The sequence below is a fragment of the Mercenaria mercenaria genome, chromosome 16 (genome assembly GCF_021730395.1).
Source record: "Mercenaria mercenaria strain notata chromosome 16, MADL_Memer_1, whole genome shotgun sequence".
NCBI lineage: Eukaryota > Metazoa > Mollusca > Bivalvia > Venerida > Veneridae > Mercenaria > Mercenaria mercenaria.
In genome coordinates this window covers 59,188,520-59,205,894 of record NC_069376.1, presented here as the reverse complement: position 1 = coordinate 59,205,894, position 17,375 = coordinate 59,188,520, and the positions used below count along the sequence as shown (strand labels likewise).

General features: G+C 33.0%; 1 protein-coding gene across 2 annotated transcripts; it reads right to left on the bottom strand.

Moving 5' to 3' along the window:
- Window positions 1–547: 547 nt before the first annotated feature.
- LOC123541325 (uncharacterized) lies at window positions 548–16,412 on the bottom strand. 2 transcript variants are annotated; one of them, XM_053527196.1, is made up of 6 exons: window positions 16,283–16,412; window positions 14,661–15,239; window positions 7,797–7,955; window positions 7,449–7,637; window positions 5,714–5,783; window positions 548–5,055 (listed from the first exon to the last, which is right to left on the bottom strand). In XM_053527196.1, exons 2-6 carry the CDS (start codon window positions 15,222–15,224, stop codon window positions 2,396–2,398), a joined length of 3,642 nt encoding a protein of 1,213 aa, XP_053383171.1. In that variant the 5' UTR covers window positions 15,225–15,239; window positions 16,283–16,412; the 3' UTR covers window positions 548–2,395. The 2 variants fall into 2 exon arrangements, with proteins under 2 accessions (XP_053383171.1, XP_053383172.1); XM_053527197.1 differs by having other exon boundaries at window positions 16,290–16,390.
- Between the last annotated feature and the right edge of the window lie 963 nt (window positions 16,413–17,375).

The window sequence follows — 17,375 nt, the reverse complement described above, 5'->3', positions numbered from 1 at the left end:
ATGTTCAAAATAGACACTACTCATTTTCAAACATGTAATGGAAGTAACATTTACTCAGAACAAACGCGTGATTCATAACTTCACCAACGAAATACGTACTTCAAACTTACAACCTTATTGATGTCTGAATAGGGCTCAACAAATTAGCTTATTTGCTTGAATTTGACTGTTTTCTAATGTTGAGTTTCGGTCACACCAACATAGATTTTTAATGCCATATGGTGACTTTTCATCATTTGACGACGGAGGTAAACCCAAGATTAATGAAACTTTTATCCTAAATCTGGGGTGTGCTAGATTTGCAGTTATTATTTCGAAATATATATTCGAAAATAATAGCCTAAAACCACTTGTAGACGCTACCGTAAAACCATTTTAAATGTATTCTAGATCCAAATTTCTTATTTGAAAATATGAACAGTTACTACATATAGTTAATATGTAAATATAAAATTAACAGGGTAATGTGTATTAACAGTACTTTGTATTTAGTTTTAAAAAGTATACATTTTTTACATGAATTAGCTAAATACACGAGGAAGAATTGACCTCCGGATCGGTATCACAGAAAATCGGTATCAGGGGAGACAACGGCTATATATTGTTGCCTCATCATCTTTTCATTGCGTATACAAAAGTCAAACAGACTGTATGAAGTTTGAATTATAATAAGGTTTTAGCTTAACAACTAATTTTTACATAAAAGGTAGTATGTTTATGATAAAATTATCAAAAAAAAATACTGCAATCCGTTACATGTCTAACAGAAACAAATATCGTAAGTGTTAAAAATGTCATTAATTACTTATCGAAAAACGAAGGCCAGAATATTGAGCGTGACATGACAATATCAGTGCTTACAATTGCATACAAATTTTCTTGACTAAATATATACATATATTGTTTTAGTAACTAATTCAGCTTTTCTTTTTCCTAAGATTTGTAGTAATATCATGTTGCGAAAAATAAAAATGGCATTATAATTATATTTTGCCATTACCAAAGATACGCATTTATTAGTGTTTGTATATGTCTGTGTTGTATTATAAGGACATACAGTCTAGAAATAGGTATAAATGGGTACTATCACAATAAAAACTGGACGTTATCTTAACAAACAGGTGTTGGTTTTTGACACTTAATCATTATTATTATTATTATTATTATTATTATTATTATACCAGATTTATATATTTATAATTAAAGATACAGATCTACATACACAATTAAAATTAAATACATTTGTGGATGATTTTCTTCGTTTGAAATAAATATCTAAAACACTATCTTAGTGGAAGATGGGGATTGGATGTTTTTAAATTGAGAAATACAGGCAATATAATTTGCTCTTCACATAATATTTCATCTAAATGTGAATGTGGATTGGAAGAAGAAAACGCTCTTCCTTTTATTTTATTCTCGTTTCCGTGCTGAAAGACCTCCATTTCATTACTACATGCTACTTTCATACTTGCAGTAAAAATACGGTATTTATGGTAAAGAAAAATTAACAAACAAAAAAATTCATATTCAATGGAGTACAAACGTTTATAAAACATACAACATTGTTTTATTCATGTCAATAATGTATCTCACCATCATATGCATTTTTAACATCTTATGACAGGTCACTTGCAGACAGACACTTTTACTTTTTGGAAGTATTTCTTTGAAATTTCATAAAACAAGACATTAATACTGTCATATATATATATCTTACAATGGCACAAACATTTTTATATTCCGTTAAGTTACAATGGAACCGGAAACGTCAATAGTTTCCATTATCGTCATTATATTTAAACAATTACTATGAAAAATAGCATTTAGAGCCTTAGAAATAGCTGAGACTTATACTATCGGCATTAACCCACCTGGCGTAATTTGTCTCCCTTTTGTGTCACTTAACAAACACTAAGTTGACAATTATTTACGTATGAAACAGTACGTTCATCGATAGTTATATATTTCATTTCTCGACGAGAAATACTTGTAGCTGTGTATGTCGAAAACATCGTTGACGAACCGAGCAGAACAGTTTGATTAATTTTGAAATAAAACTGTAAAAGCCTATTCGAAGATCATCCATTTCAATAATACATGGCTTCAGAGGCGGTGCAACTTAAAGAAAATGTTGATAAATTACTGACGGATATCTGACAAAAGTCGGACACAATATCTCCGATGCTGGACGGCGAATGGGCAAAACTTAACAGAAGGGATTCATGATGATTTGAATACATTGTTTATGTTGGGCATTCACATATCATTTCTGTCATTTGTATGCTGAGCAATTAAATGCACTATTTAATGTTTCACAAGTAAATTGTGATGCAATCCTAACATAAATTTTTCTCTGTCTTAGTGAAATATTCGCCTACTGCTTAAATAAAAATTAGTGACAAACGTTTCTTGAAAAAATGAACGATTCATTTGATTCTTCTGCCACATTAAAACACTCCCCTTTTTCTCGAACATACTGCAATCCAGCTGTATATTTCCTGTCTACTTCAGAGCTACTACAACCCTTCTCATCGTGTGTAATACACAAACACCATGCATTTACATTTACAGGGTGTGTAATATTACAAAGAGTGTCAACAAACACACGCCATGCAACTTCACTAATTCGTACATCATAAAGGTAAATATGTTCCAAATTGACCATCTCAGAAGAACTATTGAATATACTGCTAACAAAAGCAAAGTTACGTAATTTGAGTTGAAACAGCTGGCGCAGTGACTGTAACAGTGTGACAAGATCGCTTGTGATACTTTCACTTTCAAGTGGTCCAGAGGCAAGTCCCATTTCAAGCTCTCTGAGATTGTTTGATCTTTTGAGAATACCAAATATTGTCATAAAATTACTTCTGTTCAGATCAGAGAATTTAAATCTCTCTAGATTTGAAGCGTTGGCAGATTTCACAAGTACCTGATTATCAAAGTTAAGATACTTTAGTTTTTTATGCTGGGACACATCTAATTCGTGCTGCTTTTTGCATTCACACATTATTTTGAGTGATATTTGTTCGAGACGACTGGTACCAGATATGAATGTGCACAGGACGTCGCAGTTTGTATGTGTCAAATTAACACCTTCCATGTTTAATGCGATCAATTGTTCTGTGTCGGGAAGCCGGCGGATAATTGTTCTGGATATCGCATCGTATTTATTTTCAAACTTGAAGGAAAGAGACACTGCTTTCAGTTTTGAAGCATTTACATCAAATATCTCATAGATATCATAGTTAATATCGTCATTATCATCTGGATAATAATCACTCAAATGTATGCATACTGCTTCAAGTTGCCGACATTTTGGTATATATTTGAATATTTTTCCAAGATACTGGGCATTACTCTGTATATTGATTCTAAACGAAAGGACAGTGTCAGAAAACATGTACTCTTTATCAAGATTTGCAGAGACATAACCGCCCACTGTATTTTCGTCCACAACAATATCACCCAGATAAAACATTGGCTTTATATCTTTTTTGCGTACCTCTACTTCTTTCATAGAGTTTTGAATAAACTGTTGGATATCTGACACACGTTTGTAGTGAGTAGATTGATTTTCTATGTTTTCTCTATATTCTAGAAAAAGTCCATCACTTGAACAAATATCATAAACATATTTTGACAAGGATGAGGCTATTTTAGGTTCGAAACCACAAAGCATGATTAATATATTTGCTTGTTCAAAAATGTCATCAACAGTCCTACACTTAAAGACATCTTTAAGAAACTGTCTACAAATTTCAGAGGTAATAGCTTTCCCTCTCTTTGTCGAGTTAAATTTGATGGCAATATACATAGCAGCTAGAAACTCATGTACTGACGTGTGAACAAATGAGAACGAAAGTTTATGACACTCACTTGCAGACAAACTTGGGCGAATTTCCTTAGTTAAAATCCCTAGCTTTAAACAACAGTCCCTTGCTTTGTCCGACATTTTCAGTTGCTCAAATGTAGATGGGTCAAATGTCAAAGACGGTTTCTTATTAAACGTTGTTTCATACGCTAACTCTGACATAATCTGAATAAGATATGTGTATGACATGCACATCTCAGTACTTAATTCAGTAAAAATGTCAGGGAGTTCTTCCATAGCTCTAGAAGACTCTGATATTTCCTTTACTGTTTTGAATAAAGGATCGGTGGGAAAATGTTTATCATGCCATACAAAGACAAGATCCAACATTCTAGTGTAAATAACACATTTTGAAGTTTCATAAAGTTTGCCATCAAACCATAGGCATATCAGTTGTTGCAACATTATCGGTATATGCCTTATATCTTTGAACGAATATTCATCAAGTTCATTTTTGCAGTTTTCTGATTTTTCTTCTTTATGAAAAATATCATTTAATATCGGAACAGTTTTGTCAATCATGTTATTTACAGATGTGTTATCAAACCCTGTAAGTACAATTTTTTGTTTTATCTTGTTTCTGTACCTAATATGCCATAATCTTGACGTAAATAGGACAGTATAATCTTTGAAAGGGTCAAATGGAAGACACTGATTAGATAACGCAGATGTTGAAGTCCATTCATCTAAACCGTCCAGTACAATAAGAATACTAGCGGATTCCTTATGTAAAAGAGTTTCCACAAATTCATTATCGTATTGCTTTTTTAGCATTTCCTTGATTGTGACCTCGACTTTACAGTGACGAAGAGAAATATAAAACACAAACTCAAAGTTTTTCATTTCCTCGATTCCATCGAACTCATCTTTAATCTCCTGATCTCCCGAATGTGCCAAACACCAGTAGTTTATCAAACTTTTGCAAAGAAATGTTTTCCCGGATCCTGCATCTCCGAGTACAAAGATGGATTTCACAGAGTTTCCGTCTTTTTTGAAGATATCAGACATTGATGAAATTTTTACCTCTTTTGACCTTCTTCTATTATCTGTTGTCTCAGAAGTCATGCATTGTTGGACATACACGTCGTTAAAGTTACAGTGCTTATCCTCCGGCTCGAACGGCATTGCAGACACTTGTAGCATATATTTTTTGTAGTAGCATATCAACTCTGTCTGATATTCTAAAACGATAATAGAAATATAGTAGCGAATCCAGTGTCAAGTTATGTCATTACAAATTAATTTTTAAAGTCATTTTAGTTACTGTATAAATTAATTAAAGTTAATGATGTCGCTCACAAATTAGGCATGCCTATTACAAATGTATTACAGTAAGGTATATATTCAAAAGACTTGAGTCAAAGTAACTTTTCATACTTGCATAGTATCAATGCTTCAAAATACTAAGATTACATTTCTATCGTGATTTGTAAACATCAATAAAGGGTACAACACGACTATAAATGCGCCACACTGCAATAAAAAGGAACGATGCTTCTCTCAGTTCAACAAAATTGATTTGGCACCACAAATGCAAATACATCACTCGTATGCCAATTCAAATGCTGTAGAAAAGTTCATGATGTATTTGTTTATGTACACGTGTTCCCAGTCGGTGCACACAAGTGTACGTTTTTCTTTAACCCTTACTTCCTAATGGAATGATGTATGCTGGCTGAGTTCTTTGAATGTGTCTTCCTGTTACACTTTTGCCCTTGTTTCTCTCCTATAAAATGAGTAAGAGTGGCATATTTTCTATAGTATGCGTACAAAATGCGAAAGCCAAAACTCGTCAGTACGTATAAACACGAGTACTTATGTTTTGATATGTCAACTTACCTAATTTGCGCTTGATGTAAGCATATAAGTCCTGCTTTGAAGCTCTGTCGGTTTTGAGGTCTTTCAATTCCTGTGAAGATATATCACTTGTTAATGGGAATATTATTCACAAACTTCGTACAATTTCTGTGTCATGGATGATGTTCATGAGAATTAAAAGTTTTATTGAAAGAGGTTATGACCAAACTATTTTGGTAAAACCGCAATTTTTGGTGTTCAGCACGTTTACAGTCATATTTGATTGTATTGGGTGGGGACAGAAGAAGACTCTGTAATATTTAGTTCTTAAAGCCCATTGAACTGACTTGATACTTGTCTTTTGAACTGTTTGCCCTTAATTGAATTCTCTTGTTGCTCTTCTTTCTACAAAGACGACATTGAATACAGGCATATTTGGATTGTTTAGATATTCTTTTATATATTTTACACGAGCATTGTTTGTGTTTTACATGGTTAACAATGCGTATGAAATTGATTTATCTGGTGGTGATAACACTGTAAGGTGGTGCCTATTGTGGGGGTTTCTTTTGTTTTGAGAGGTTGCTTTCTGCGTACGTGGCTATTACTACTGGATCATTGCCCTTGTGTATGTGTAGCTTTTATTGTTCGTGAATAGAGTAGAATGTTTCACCCAAGATAAACTATTAAGCTGTATTGTTGTTATAGAAACAATTAAACAATTTACTGACTCAGTATAATTTGTCGCAGAATTAAATTTGTACAAGTTAGAGTACAACGTAAAATTAAAGCTTATTGCTTGATTTGCGTATGAATAAATAGATTGGATATTTTAACAGAAAGCTAATCTGAAACATTGTGTTTAATTTTAACATTCAAAAAGATTGATAATGGTAAAATATAAAAGATACACAAATGCTCATTTGCCTTTATGTTTTAGATCAAAAAACTGCGATTGCAAGATCATTACGTAACATATTAGATATCAGAAATGTCCTTTATTCAATGATAAAAATGCAAGGATACTGACTCAAAAGACACAGACTCACACCTAGAACGCAGCCCTTCTACCCACCCCCATTCACTTCAATGGGCGCATCTTATAGATGATATCCGGACAATGCAACTTTTAAAATAACTGAAAATTAAGATATTTGCTCACTTTTGAAACCGAAATGATAATAGATTATGCAATACATCATGAATTAAAAATAATCAAGTAATTTTTGAAAGGTTTTTAAAAAAATGTAAAGCCATAAATCGCAAAGTAGGCCCGCCTCAAATTGACTGTAGTGGACAGATAGACAGGGTCGTTTCTAAAATCTATCAACAAGTACATTTTAATTATATGAAAATGGGGGCAGGGTAGAGAAATGGGTAAGGGGAGGGGGGAAAGCAAGGATGGACATTCAAAAGGGTAGGCCCCTTTCCAAAAAGTTAAATGTAGCCTCGCTAGACCCAAACCTTAATGAAAGCATACTATTCTCTTACTGAAATGCTTTACAAATTCTAATACAAAAGACGCGTATATAACTTAAAATTGTTTAGAAATGGATGGTCAGTATTTCTATATCAATTATCACTGCGTGTCTCGGCAGATAAAGAAACATATAAATCCATGCAACTACCAACCTTTTACAGGCTAACAAATGTAAAAATATATTTAATTTCTATTGACTTTAATATACGTTTTTATAATTATATTTGCAAACAAAATTTAAGCAAACTCGTGGTGATTGCAGTAATTAAATGTAACTATAATATCAACAAAAGATACCTCTCTAACTTCAGCCATATATTCTTCCAATGTTTTAACTCGCGTTTCTAAGTCTTGAACGGCTTCAGTCGTAGCTGCATTCTCTAGTGTTTCACTTAACACAGCTATCTTAGCATTGAGTGATTCTATGCCAGCTTTGCAAACATCTGCTTCATTTTTTGTTGTGACGATAAAATTGTCTTTCTTCAACTGATAATGTTCAAATTATTATAGACATTTTATCATATACATATATAATCTGTGGACAAGGTAATTAGTAATATAAATAAATGACATGAAGTGTTGTTAATTATCAATGTAATATAAAATATTCTTGACAAGGAAATTCTGTAATATCTCTTTACGTACGTCTTGGAGTTTCTTTACAGCATTCTTGGTATCCTGTCGATTGTTCAGTTCCTTTCCATCCTGTAGAACAGCTATCATTTCATCTATGTACCTGTTTGCATCATTTTCCTCTAACTCCATTGTACTTGAGTGGAAAATCTTGTTTCTATGCTGTCTGACCTGTTTAAACAATATGTTTCATTATTATTTCAATCAAGTGTTATTTTGTATCGCTAATTGCATTTGTGTATGGAATCGCTATGAATAGAAAGGGGCACAAATTTATCAACATAGCAATTCAAATGATAAGTATACCGTATGTTTGTTTTTATATGCGGTTCATTATTTCTACTATTTCTGTGGACTGCCATTTTGGCACAGACTTCAAAATACTGGAATTCGGTCAAATCATCCATACCGAAATGTATATAATATGAATAAGGCTGGAATAAAGTTTAACTCTGACAATAAAAAAGACCCTAAACTAACAATTTGCAGTAGCGACTTGTTTGCATTCAAAATGTGTAGTTATGCAAACTGGTTTTACACCACTTTTAAACTCTGTTTCAGCTCTATGTACTGTTAGACAATTAATACAAAAAAAACGATATTCGAGCTCGGTTTGAGGCATACTGAGCAAATAACATAGAATAACAAAATAACAAAATAACAAACAACAAGATTAACTTTTCAACTGTCAGCTGTAAATACCTTGTTATGTTTTGGCACTACTGGTAGAGACTTTTCTTTCGGTAGCGATAGATCTGATGCTGGAGTCCACCTGCCAGTATACTTATTCAATTTGCCAAGTAATATTAACCCAAGTCTTATTTTAGTTTTCTTTAGTTAAAATTAGTTCCTACTTGTGAGTTAATATTATAATGTAACTTCACAATGCCTTTAAAGAGCCTTAAAGTTAACTTATTCAAACTACAGTAGTAGACTAAGAAAGTTGTGTACAAATTTAAACAAATAAGGGCAGAAACTATTTTGTCACCCACCACTGACAGCATTACCAACCACTGTACAACTGGTACAAGTATATTTTACAATTTAAATTTCATGAACACCATCAATGTTTTTATATAAATATTTTGACTTTTATCATTCTTAATATATCATTTTTCCTGCATCACATGAATATATGAAATCCAGGTCAGCGAGTGTCATGTCACCAATTATAAGGTTTGTCGGCATGCCATTCAGTATCAGTTTCGGATTCATACTACATGACATAAAAAACTAATTTTCCTATTTTCACAAGAGAAAGTCTATGAAAATATACTATATAGACAGATCAAAAGTATACTGTTCATCGGACATCAGAAGCAGTGTAATAATTTTGACTCTTAACTGATTAGGAAGTGTTTATTCTAAATGTACATTTTTAAGTGTTTTACTTCATCGCAGAAACTTAGTATTGAATTATAGACCGTTCAATAGTTAAAACTATGGACAGCCAATTTACATAAGAAGTCAAGTAGTTATTTCCCTTCTTTTAACATTTTTTTTTCTCATTTTATTAGGACAATTTATCAGTGACAAGTAACAGTTCATGCTTTGATAAGATATTGTTTGTATGATATTTAAAAATCAAATCCCTTTAAAGTTTGACTTTGATCCTTTCACTAAGTTATAGTATATTTCTCCATCCAAAATAAGATATTTTACGCGTGACGTTATATGGTACAAATGATAAAACTGAACCTGACCTTTGCCGTTGTGCGTCTTTGAAACCAACATCATTTTTTTTTTGTTTACATATATTACTGCCTGCACTGTTTTATCACGCTAGTATAACCAATGCTTTTATTAGTCCTCTGTTGGTTGAAAACCAGTTTCGGGGACATGAGGATTGCGCTTTTCGGTCCGTCCGCAATTTAATGTCCGGTCCACAACTCTGTCATTCATCAAGGGATTTTATTAATAATTGGCAAAACTGTTCCCAATGATGACACGACGGGCCCAAGTTCAAAGGTCCATGTCACAGTTAGAGGTCAAACGTCAACAGGGCTTTTCTCCTGTCATCCTAACTATATTATATTTATATTACTTGGCACAAACGTACCCTATAAAAAGACAATGTGTAAAGCACAACTTCCAGACCCGTAGCTCAACGTTCAAATGTCAAATGTTCACATGGCATGAACAGTGTCTGTTTTGTGTCCAGTCAAGCACTCTGTCACCCATCAAGGGATTACAATATAACTTATAAAAATAACAAGAGAGCCAAGATGGCCCTAGGTCGCTCACCTAAGAAGCACTCCATAACAGTGTAAAACATGTTTGACCTAGTGATTTCATGGAAACAAATATTCTGACCAATTTTCATTAAGATTCGACCAAAAAATTGGTCTCTTGCGATAAAACAAGCATTTTCTTACATATGACCTAGTTATTGACACCTAGATGGCCCATGTTCAAACTCGACCTAGATTTTATCAAGGCAATCATTCTGACCAAAATTCATGAAGATCAATTGAAAAATACAGCCACTATCACATACACAAGTTTTTGCTTTGATTTAACCAAGTGACCTAGTTTTTGACCTCAGATGACCCATATTCAAATTCGACCTAGATTTCATTAAGGCAATCATCCTGACCAAATTTCATAAAAAATCAATTGAAAAAAACAGTCTCTATCGCATACACAAGATTTTTCTTTAATTTGACCTAGTGACCGAGTTTTGGACCTCAGATAATCCATATTCAAAATCGACCTAGATTTCATCAAGGCAATCACTCTGACCAAATTTCATGAATATCAATTGAAAAATACATCCTCTATTGCATACACAATGTTTTTCTTCGATTTGACCTAGTGACCTAGTTTTTGACCCCAGATAACCCATTTTCGATCTCGGCCTAGATTTTATCAAGGTTATTATTCTGGCTAAATTTCATGAAGATCAGTTGAAAAATACAGCCTGTATTGCATACACAAGGTTTTTCTTTGATTTGACCTAGTGACCTAGTTTTGACCCCAAATGACCCATTTTTGAACTCGGCCTAGATATCATCAAGGTTATCATTCTGACTAAAATTCATGAAGAAGAATTGAAAAATACAGCCTCTATCGCATACACAATGTTTTTCCTTGATATGACCTAGTGACCTAGTTTTTGATCCGAGATAATCCATTTTCGAACTTGGCCTAGATATCATCAAGGCAATCATTCTGACCAATATTCATAAAGATCAATTGAAAAATACAGCCTCTATCGCATACACAATGTTTTTCTTTGATTTGACCTAGTGACCTAGTTTTTGACCCGAGATGACCCATTTTCAAACTCGGCCTAGATTTCATCAAGATTATCATTCTGATCAATATTCATGAAGATTAATTAAAAACAAAAAACAGCCTCTATCGCATACACAATGTTTTTCTTTGATTTGACCTAGTGACCTAGTTTTTGACCCGAGATGACCCATTTTCGAACTCGGCCTAGATTTCATCAAGGTTATCATTCTGATTAATATTCATGAAGATTAATTGAAAAAAACAGCCTCTATCGCATACACAAGCTGAATGTTGACAGACAGACAGACGACATTGCTCAGGTGAGCTAAAAATATGTTCCCAATGATAAGACAACGTGTCGCCTGCAACACCCAGAACCCTAGCTTAAAGGTCAAGGTCACATTTGGAGATCAAAGATCAAAAGGGATTTTTTCCTGTCCAGTCTATAAGTCAAAAATATTCCCTTAGATAAGACAACGTGTCATGCGCAAAGTCCGGACCCTTAGTTGAAAGATCAAGGTCACAGCTGTCTGGTCTGTAACTCGACAGTCCTAAAAGGGATTTTAATATTACTCGGCACAAATGTACCCCATGATAAGATTATATGTAATGCGCAACACCCAGACCCGTTACTCAAATGTCAAGGTCACATTTTTGGGTGCCCTTCGTTTTCTTTTCTTAAAACTTTTGTCAAATCTGTTCCTATTGTTGATTGATTAAAACTTGTATTTTTGAAATACCTTTGTAGATTAAACCTATATCGTCTTTCTAAATTATGTTGCATTTCAGTGAAGATATCATCATTAACAAAAAAGCTTATTTAGATAGTCGCTGAAAATGTAATTGAGAGTGGGGCTTGTGTTGAAAAACAAGCCTATATGGAAAGAAGCATTAAATTTACTAGTTACAGACGCAGTGAAATTTTTAAAACTTCCAATGGTATTTGTAACATTTTTAATTTTTTGTTATAAGCCAAGCCACATCCCCCTAAGTAAGTCTTTTCTTATATTTTTTGCACCAGGCAACTTTGACATCTAAATTTGTCGGCAAGTTGATATTGAAGACCTTCGCCTCTGGAATCTGTAGCAATGGTAACTATTGTCTTTTCCATTTTTGATTATATTTAAATATCTAAAGAAAGAAAGAAATGATTTGAAAGATGTTCCATATGCCTTTCATAAGCTAGAACATTTTATAATAAGCTATTTATTTGAATTCTAGAAACTCATCAAATGCGGTTAACTGGACTAAATAACTGAATATGTACATGTTGAGCTGCAATGACCTAAACTAGGTGTTGAGTAATAACAATCATTTGTTAAATATTCTTTTTTTTTCATTAGCATTAAATTTTCACACTGTGCTTACAAATACCTACACAGAGTAGTGCAGTATAGTATAAATCTGACACATAATACTTTCTATAATATTATGAACATGTTCATTCTATGTATACAAAAAAAAAAACATTGTAGTAATTGTTCCTTGTTTTCAGTTATGGATATTAAACACAGTATTAGTATATCTTTAATGTATTACAATACTTTAAAGTAAATCATGCAAACCTGTTGGCTGGTATGCTGAACAGATACTGAATAAACATTATCCTGTAATATTTGGAAGACAATACGCAGACTGAACCGTATATCTAAAACAAGATTTTTCCAACCCTAGCCTTTGGATGGTATTAAAGAAAACGATATTTTAAACTTTTTACAAGTATTAGATTTTACGAATACAAACATTTATAATTCATAGCTATTTGTGATGGAAGAGACCCCTTGTGCCCGTTTGTGCATTATCTGAATAGACAAGATGTCATGTCGAACGCACGAGATAAGATGCCATGCGCTCGAGATAAGATGTCTTGGGCTCGAGATTAGATGAGTTAATCTAAAATAAATGCATGTCCTAAATATATTATCGTATAATACAGTGCTGATATCTTAAAAAACAAACAGTACCATGTTGCTGTAAAGTTCGATCTTGTGTGTAGATAGGGATGTTTCTATGTAGAATAAAGAAATTAAAAATATGTCAACATTCAAGTACAAATTATTATTTGCAATTTTTTTTCGAACAGGACGAAATGCTTAAATTGGCACAATATCGTGACCGTGAGAAGGCCATACGCGCCATATTAACTGAGAAGGTCGGACAAATTTCTAGGGTAACTAACAGGTCAAAAATAATAAACTCATTGTCACCATATATTTGATAAGTTATGAAATGAAAAGTGTACTTTAGCAAGTGCAATTTTAGTATCCGTTTCAGTATTGTTATAAGTGACTGTGTACATATACGAGTAGCATTTTATTTCTAAATTTCATATTTCTTTAAACTCTCGAGTTGTCGAAATTCCGAATACGACAGCTTGTTCAATTTAATTAATAAGTCAACCAACCTGTGATATTTCGCATTTCAGCACGAAAATGCATATATAATATGACTTGTCGTATTTCTTAAACATTTGAAAGTTGGTTATTATTTCTCAATGGCGATGTTGGGAAACATTATACTAAATTTCAATGTATTTCCTTGCATTTTGTTTTCAGTTGGACAAAGAACATCCGTTTAAAGAACATCCGTTTAATTTTAATTCGCTTGGTGTGGAATTTGTCCATATCAGTAATGCAACCAGCTGACTTACGGAAGGTTGTCGGTTCTTCCCGGGTGCCCACCCGTGTCTAAAGTAATGCTCGGATGGGCGCCTTGTCTCTTCTCTCCGGCTTTTAACCCTTATCCTGTTAAATTGCTATAATGAACTTGTCCATCTTTCAATTTGGACAGTAACAGTAACTGTTGAAAGGGGTGCTTACCAAACAGATACTGACTAAATGGCGTGCAGATCTTAATCAGACTGCACTGGTTGCAATGGTAGCATCAATTCTGTCCAGCATGATAAAGGTTAATATATTTAATTATTAGACGTGACAAATAAAAAATAGGCTTTCAATTTGCACATGTTCTTTAATCAAACATTGTTTTTTTTCGAATAATCTTCCTTTCCAATTGAAGTTTGGTCATATTATGAAGATTAGAATATGAGTTTTTGTTTCTAAAATATTTTAAAAATTCCAAATCAAGAAAAGACTTTAAAATGACCGCGTCGGGAATCGAACCTCGGACCGCCGCGGCAATAAAGACATTTTACCGTCGTCGTAACCAATAGCGCTACAGCGGAACTTCAAAGTATAGATACTTGTAATCGAGACAGTTTACCTGGAGTAAAGTGTTACAAACGCTTTTCGATTTTCATCGTAAAAAGTAGTAAAAACAGCAAATTCTCATGTGTTTCTGTAACATAATTATAGTTTGTCAGTAATTAAGTTTTAAAGCCTTCTTAAGAAATATAGCATTTATTTCCAGATATCTAGACCAGTTTTACTTTTTTGTTGCCGAACGATCTAGAGGTCAGTCCCGTTAATGGAGATATAACAAAAATAAATAGCCAGTCACTTTAACAGCAATAATACAGGTTTTAACATATAATTAATTTGAGGACATAGGAAAACCTTTCCAATGTTATGTCACACTAAATTTTCTCTAAAATAGACCTACAACACTTATAAACAGAGAACCCTTACAAAGTTTACTAAAACTATAAATCAAAGTCAATCATGAACATATAAAATTTACCTTTGAAAACAGATCACTTCCATCAATCGATTGCATGATGTGGTTATGAAAATATTGATTGTTTATTATGATATGCAATATCCCTGTACAGTCGATATCGGCAGCTGTTATCTTCTGATCGTATCCAGGAGCGCTAATAAAACATTTCGCTATAGACCAGGGATCCGTACACCATTTCTCCGTGTTTGAGTTTTTCCAGTTCGGAGCTGGTGGAGTAGACCCATGACTTTTTGTTATGGCGTCATAGATCGCGCCACACACGTTATTTGGACAAGAAGTTTTAGCTGACGGAAAGCAACAGTTACAGTTTACTTGACCAAATGGGCATTGTTTGTATCCAGCATTAACATGATCCGGTTTAAGGGTTTTCACTGTACAATGACCACATGTGACGGTCGATAAATTGACTTTCTGTTTTATGTCATCTAAAATGGCCGTATGATGTCGATTTACAATTTCGTCGCAAAAAGGCAAAAGCCCTTCTCTTAGATAATCCAAACCAAGTCCGGCCTTTACCCATTGTCTGAACTTTGCCTTCTCTAAATGACGTTGATGTGCCATCATTGGTAGGTTTCAGAACTGCAAAATAATACAGAGAAATGTTATAGTTGTTGAGATACTTTTGGCGTGTGATCCTTTTTGGACAATATTTGTTTGGCAGAGATTTCGTTTAACCTGCAGTTAGAAACGTTTTAGATCTAAGTTATTATCATGCTTTATGGTTTTATCATGACGGCTTTGAACTTGAAATTATGTTTCTCTCCAGTACAAACGACTACAAAAAACGGATTTTTTTTAAAGTGTCATTATAAAAAAAATATATCTGTTTTATGGCATAAATATGACATTTAACTTTTTAAAGTACGCTTACACCAGTAATTCGATAGCGCTGAATTAGGTTACCCTCTTCAACGATAAAAAATATGATATCTTTGCATGTTAAAATACAGATGAGTCATAGCAAATGAAGTGAGCGATAAATACGTTTATCTATTAGATATTCGTATAAATTAATTATAATATTTGCAATGACAGAAGTTTTCTATTTTCTAATTCCTTTAGTCTTTAATGTGTACTCTTCCCTCATATTGCTTTATGTATACATGCATTAGTTTTCTATGCTAAATCAATGTACATAATTTTGATTTCACTTTTCATTGAATTATGATTACTTAATGTATACATATACTTATTAAAAGTTTGTTAGATAAACCAAAATAGCAATATATTTATAGTGTGCATATATATGATTTTAAGGCAAAATCATTCTTTTAAATGTCATAGATCTTAACATAAAATTATTTAAATGAGTGATTACACACTACTTTTAGTAGTGAAGGAAAATATAAATAATTAAAGATTATGACTTTTTGTAAGGAAACTGCTTTCTGTACCTAAGAATGTCTTGACCTGTATCTGTCTTAACGTCCCCGACATAAATTTTACCTTGCTTTTCCACAAGAACTTATATAACCAAATAAGAAAACTGGGGGAAATTCCTTGTTTCGATTTCAACATAAATCAACAATATGTTTAAGAATAATTCACATTTAAAAACTAATTTTCTCTTTGACATTGTTATATAAAGAAATTTAACAATTTTAAATGGTAACATTACTTACAGTTTACCTTGTTAGGCTATCGTGTTTCTTCTATTTCAGTCCAGGACTCATTTCTGCCATGTTTACAAGTCGTGAATGCGTATATCAGTTACACAAATTGTCAGGTGCGGCTCAAGAGTGGTAGAATATGAAACTGCCACCCGCCCGCTCAGCTCATTAGGGAGAACGCAGATCTACGGATCGTAGAGTCGTGAGTTTGATCCCCGGTTACGTGATTATCAATAGAGCGCACACGTATAGGTATCGCACACAATTGTGACGTTTTGAAATAAAAGCCATAAAATGAAGCCAGTACACTTAGTACGTTTACGATGCAGTCAGTGATTTCTTGTTTGCCTAGTGCGGTTACGGTATACGTATTATACTTTTTCGCCGTGAGTTCGATTCCCAGACCCGTTAAATTTTGTATTTAATTTTTTCTTCACTACAATTAAAAACAAAACGATATTGTAAATCTAGTTCTAACATGTTCACTAAAATTATATGTCACAATTGACACGTAATTATGTCTAAATACACTCCACTTTTAATATGATCTAATGTTTTTAAGCTTTCCTGTGATATTTTAAATATGTACGAGTTAGTTTTATAAGTTTTCTAACAATCTTACACTTCACTTTAATAAAAGCATTGCCGGCCATAATGTTAGGATTGATTGATTTATAGATAATACCAATTTTATACGAAAATAAGAAACAAAACAATAAATTAGAAATCATAGAAAAACAAACTTACACAAAGTATGTAATGCAAACAGAAAAAATGGGTGTTGAACTCCCGACCAAAAGGCATAATACAAATACCATAACTGCTCGGCCAACGAGGGATCACACTAGGTGTATTGATATAATTTTATGTTATTGTTTAAACGCAATAATGCTTTTGCGCTACCTATAGTTACTTTTAAAAATGGAACGGATTGACATAATTTTATGTTATTATTTAAACGCCATAATACTGTGCACTACCTATAGTTACTTTTGATAATGGAACGGTCCATTATTTAGGTAGACTAAATGTTATTCGGTACGATAGTGGTTCTTACCTAAATAAGGCAAAGTAAATCATGCTGACTTCCCTAATCGGTAAAAGA

Bases quoted from the DNA above. Each gene is read 5' to 3' on its own strand.
- LOC123541325 (XM_053527196.1), bottom strand. From the start codon at position 15,224: ATGATGGCACATCAACGTCATTTAGAGAAGGCAAAGTTCAGACAATGG. The intron at 7,956-14,660 runs GTAAATTTTATA...TTGTTTAAACAG, and splicing joins GAAGTGATCTGTTTTCAAAG to GTCAGACAGCATAGAAACAA. The intron at 7,638-7,796 runs GTACGTAAAGAG...GAACATTATCAG, and splicing joins CTGTAAAGAAACTCCAAGAC to TTGAAGAAAGACAATTTTAT.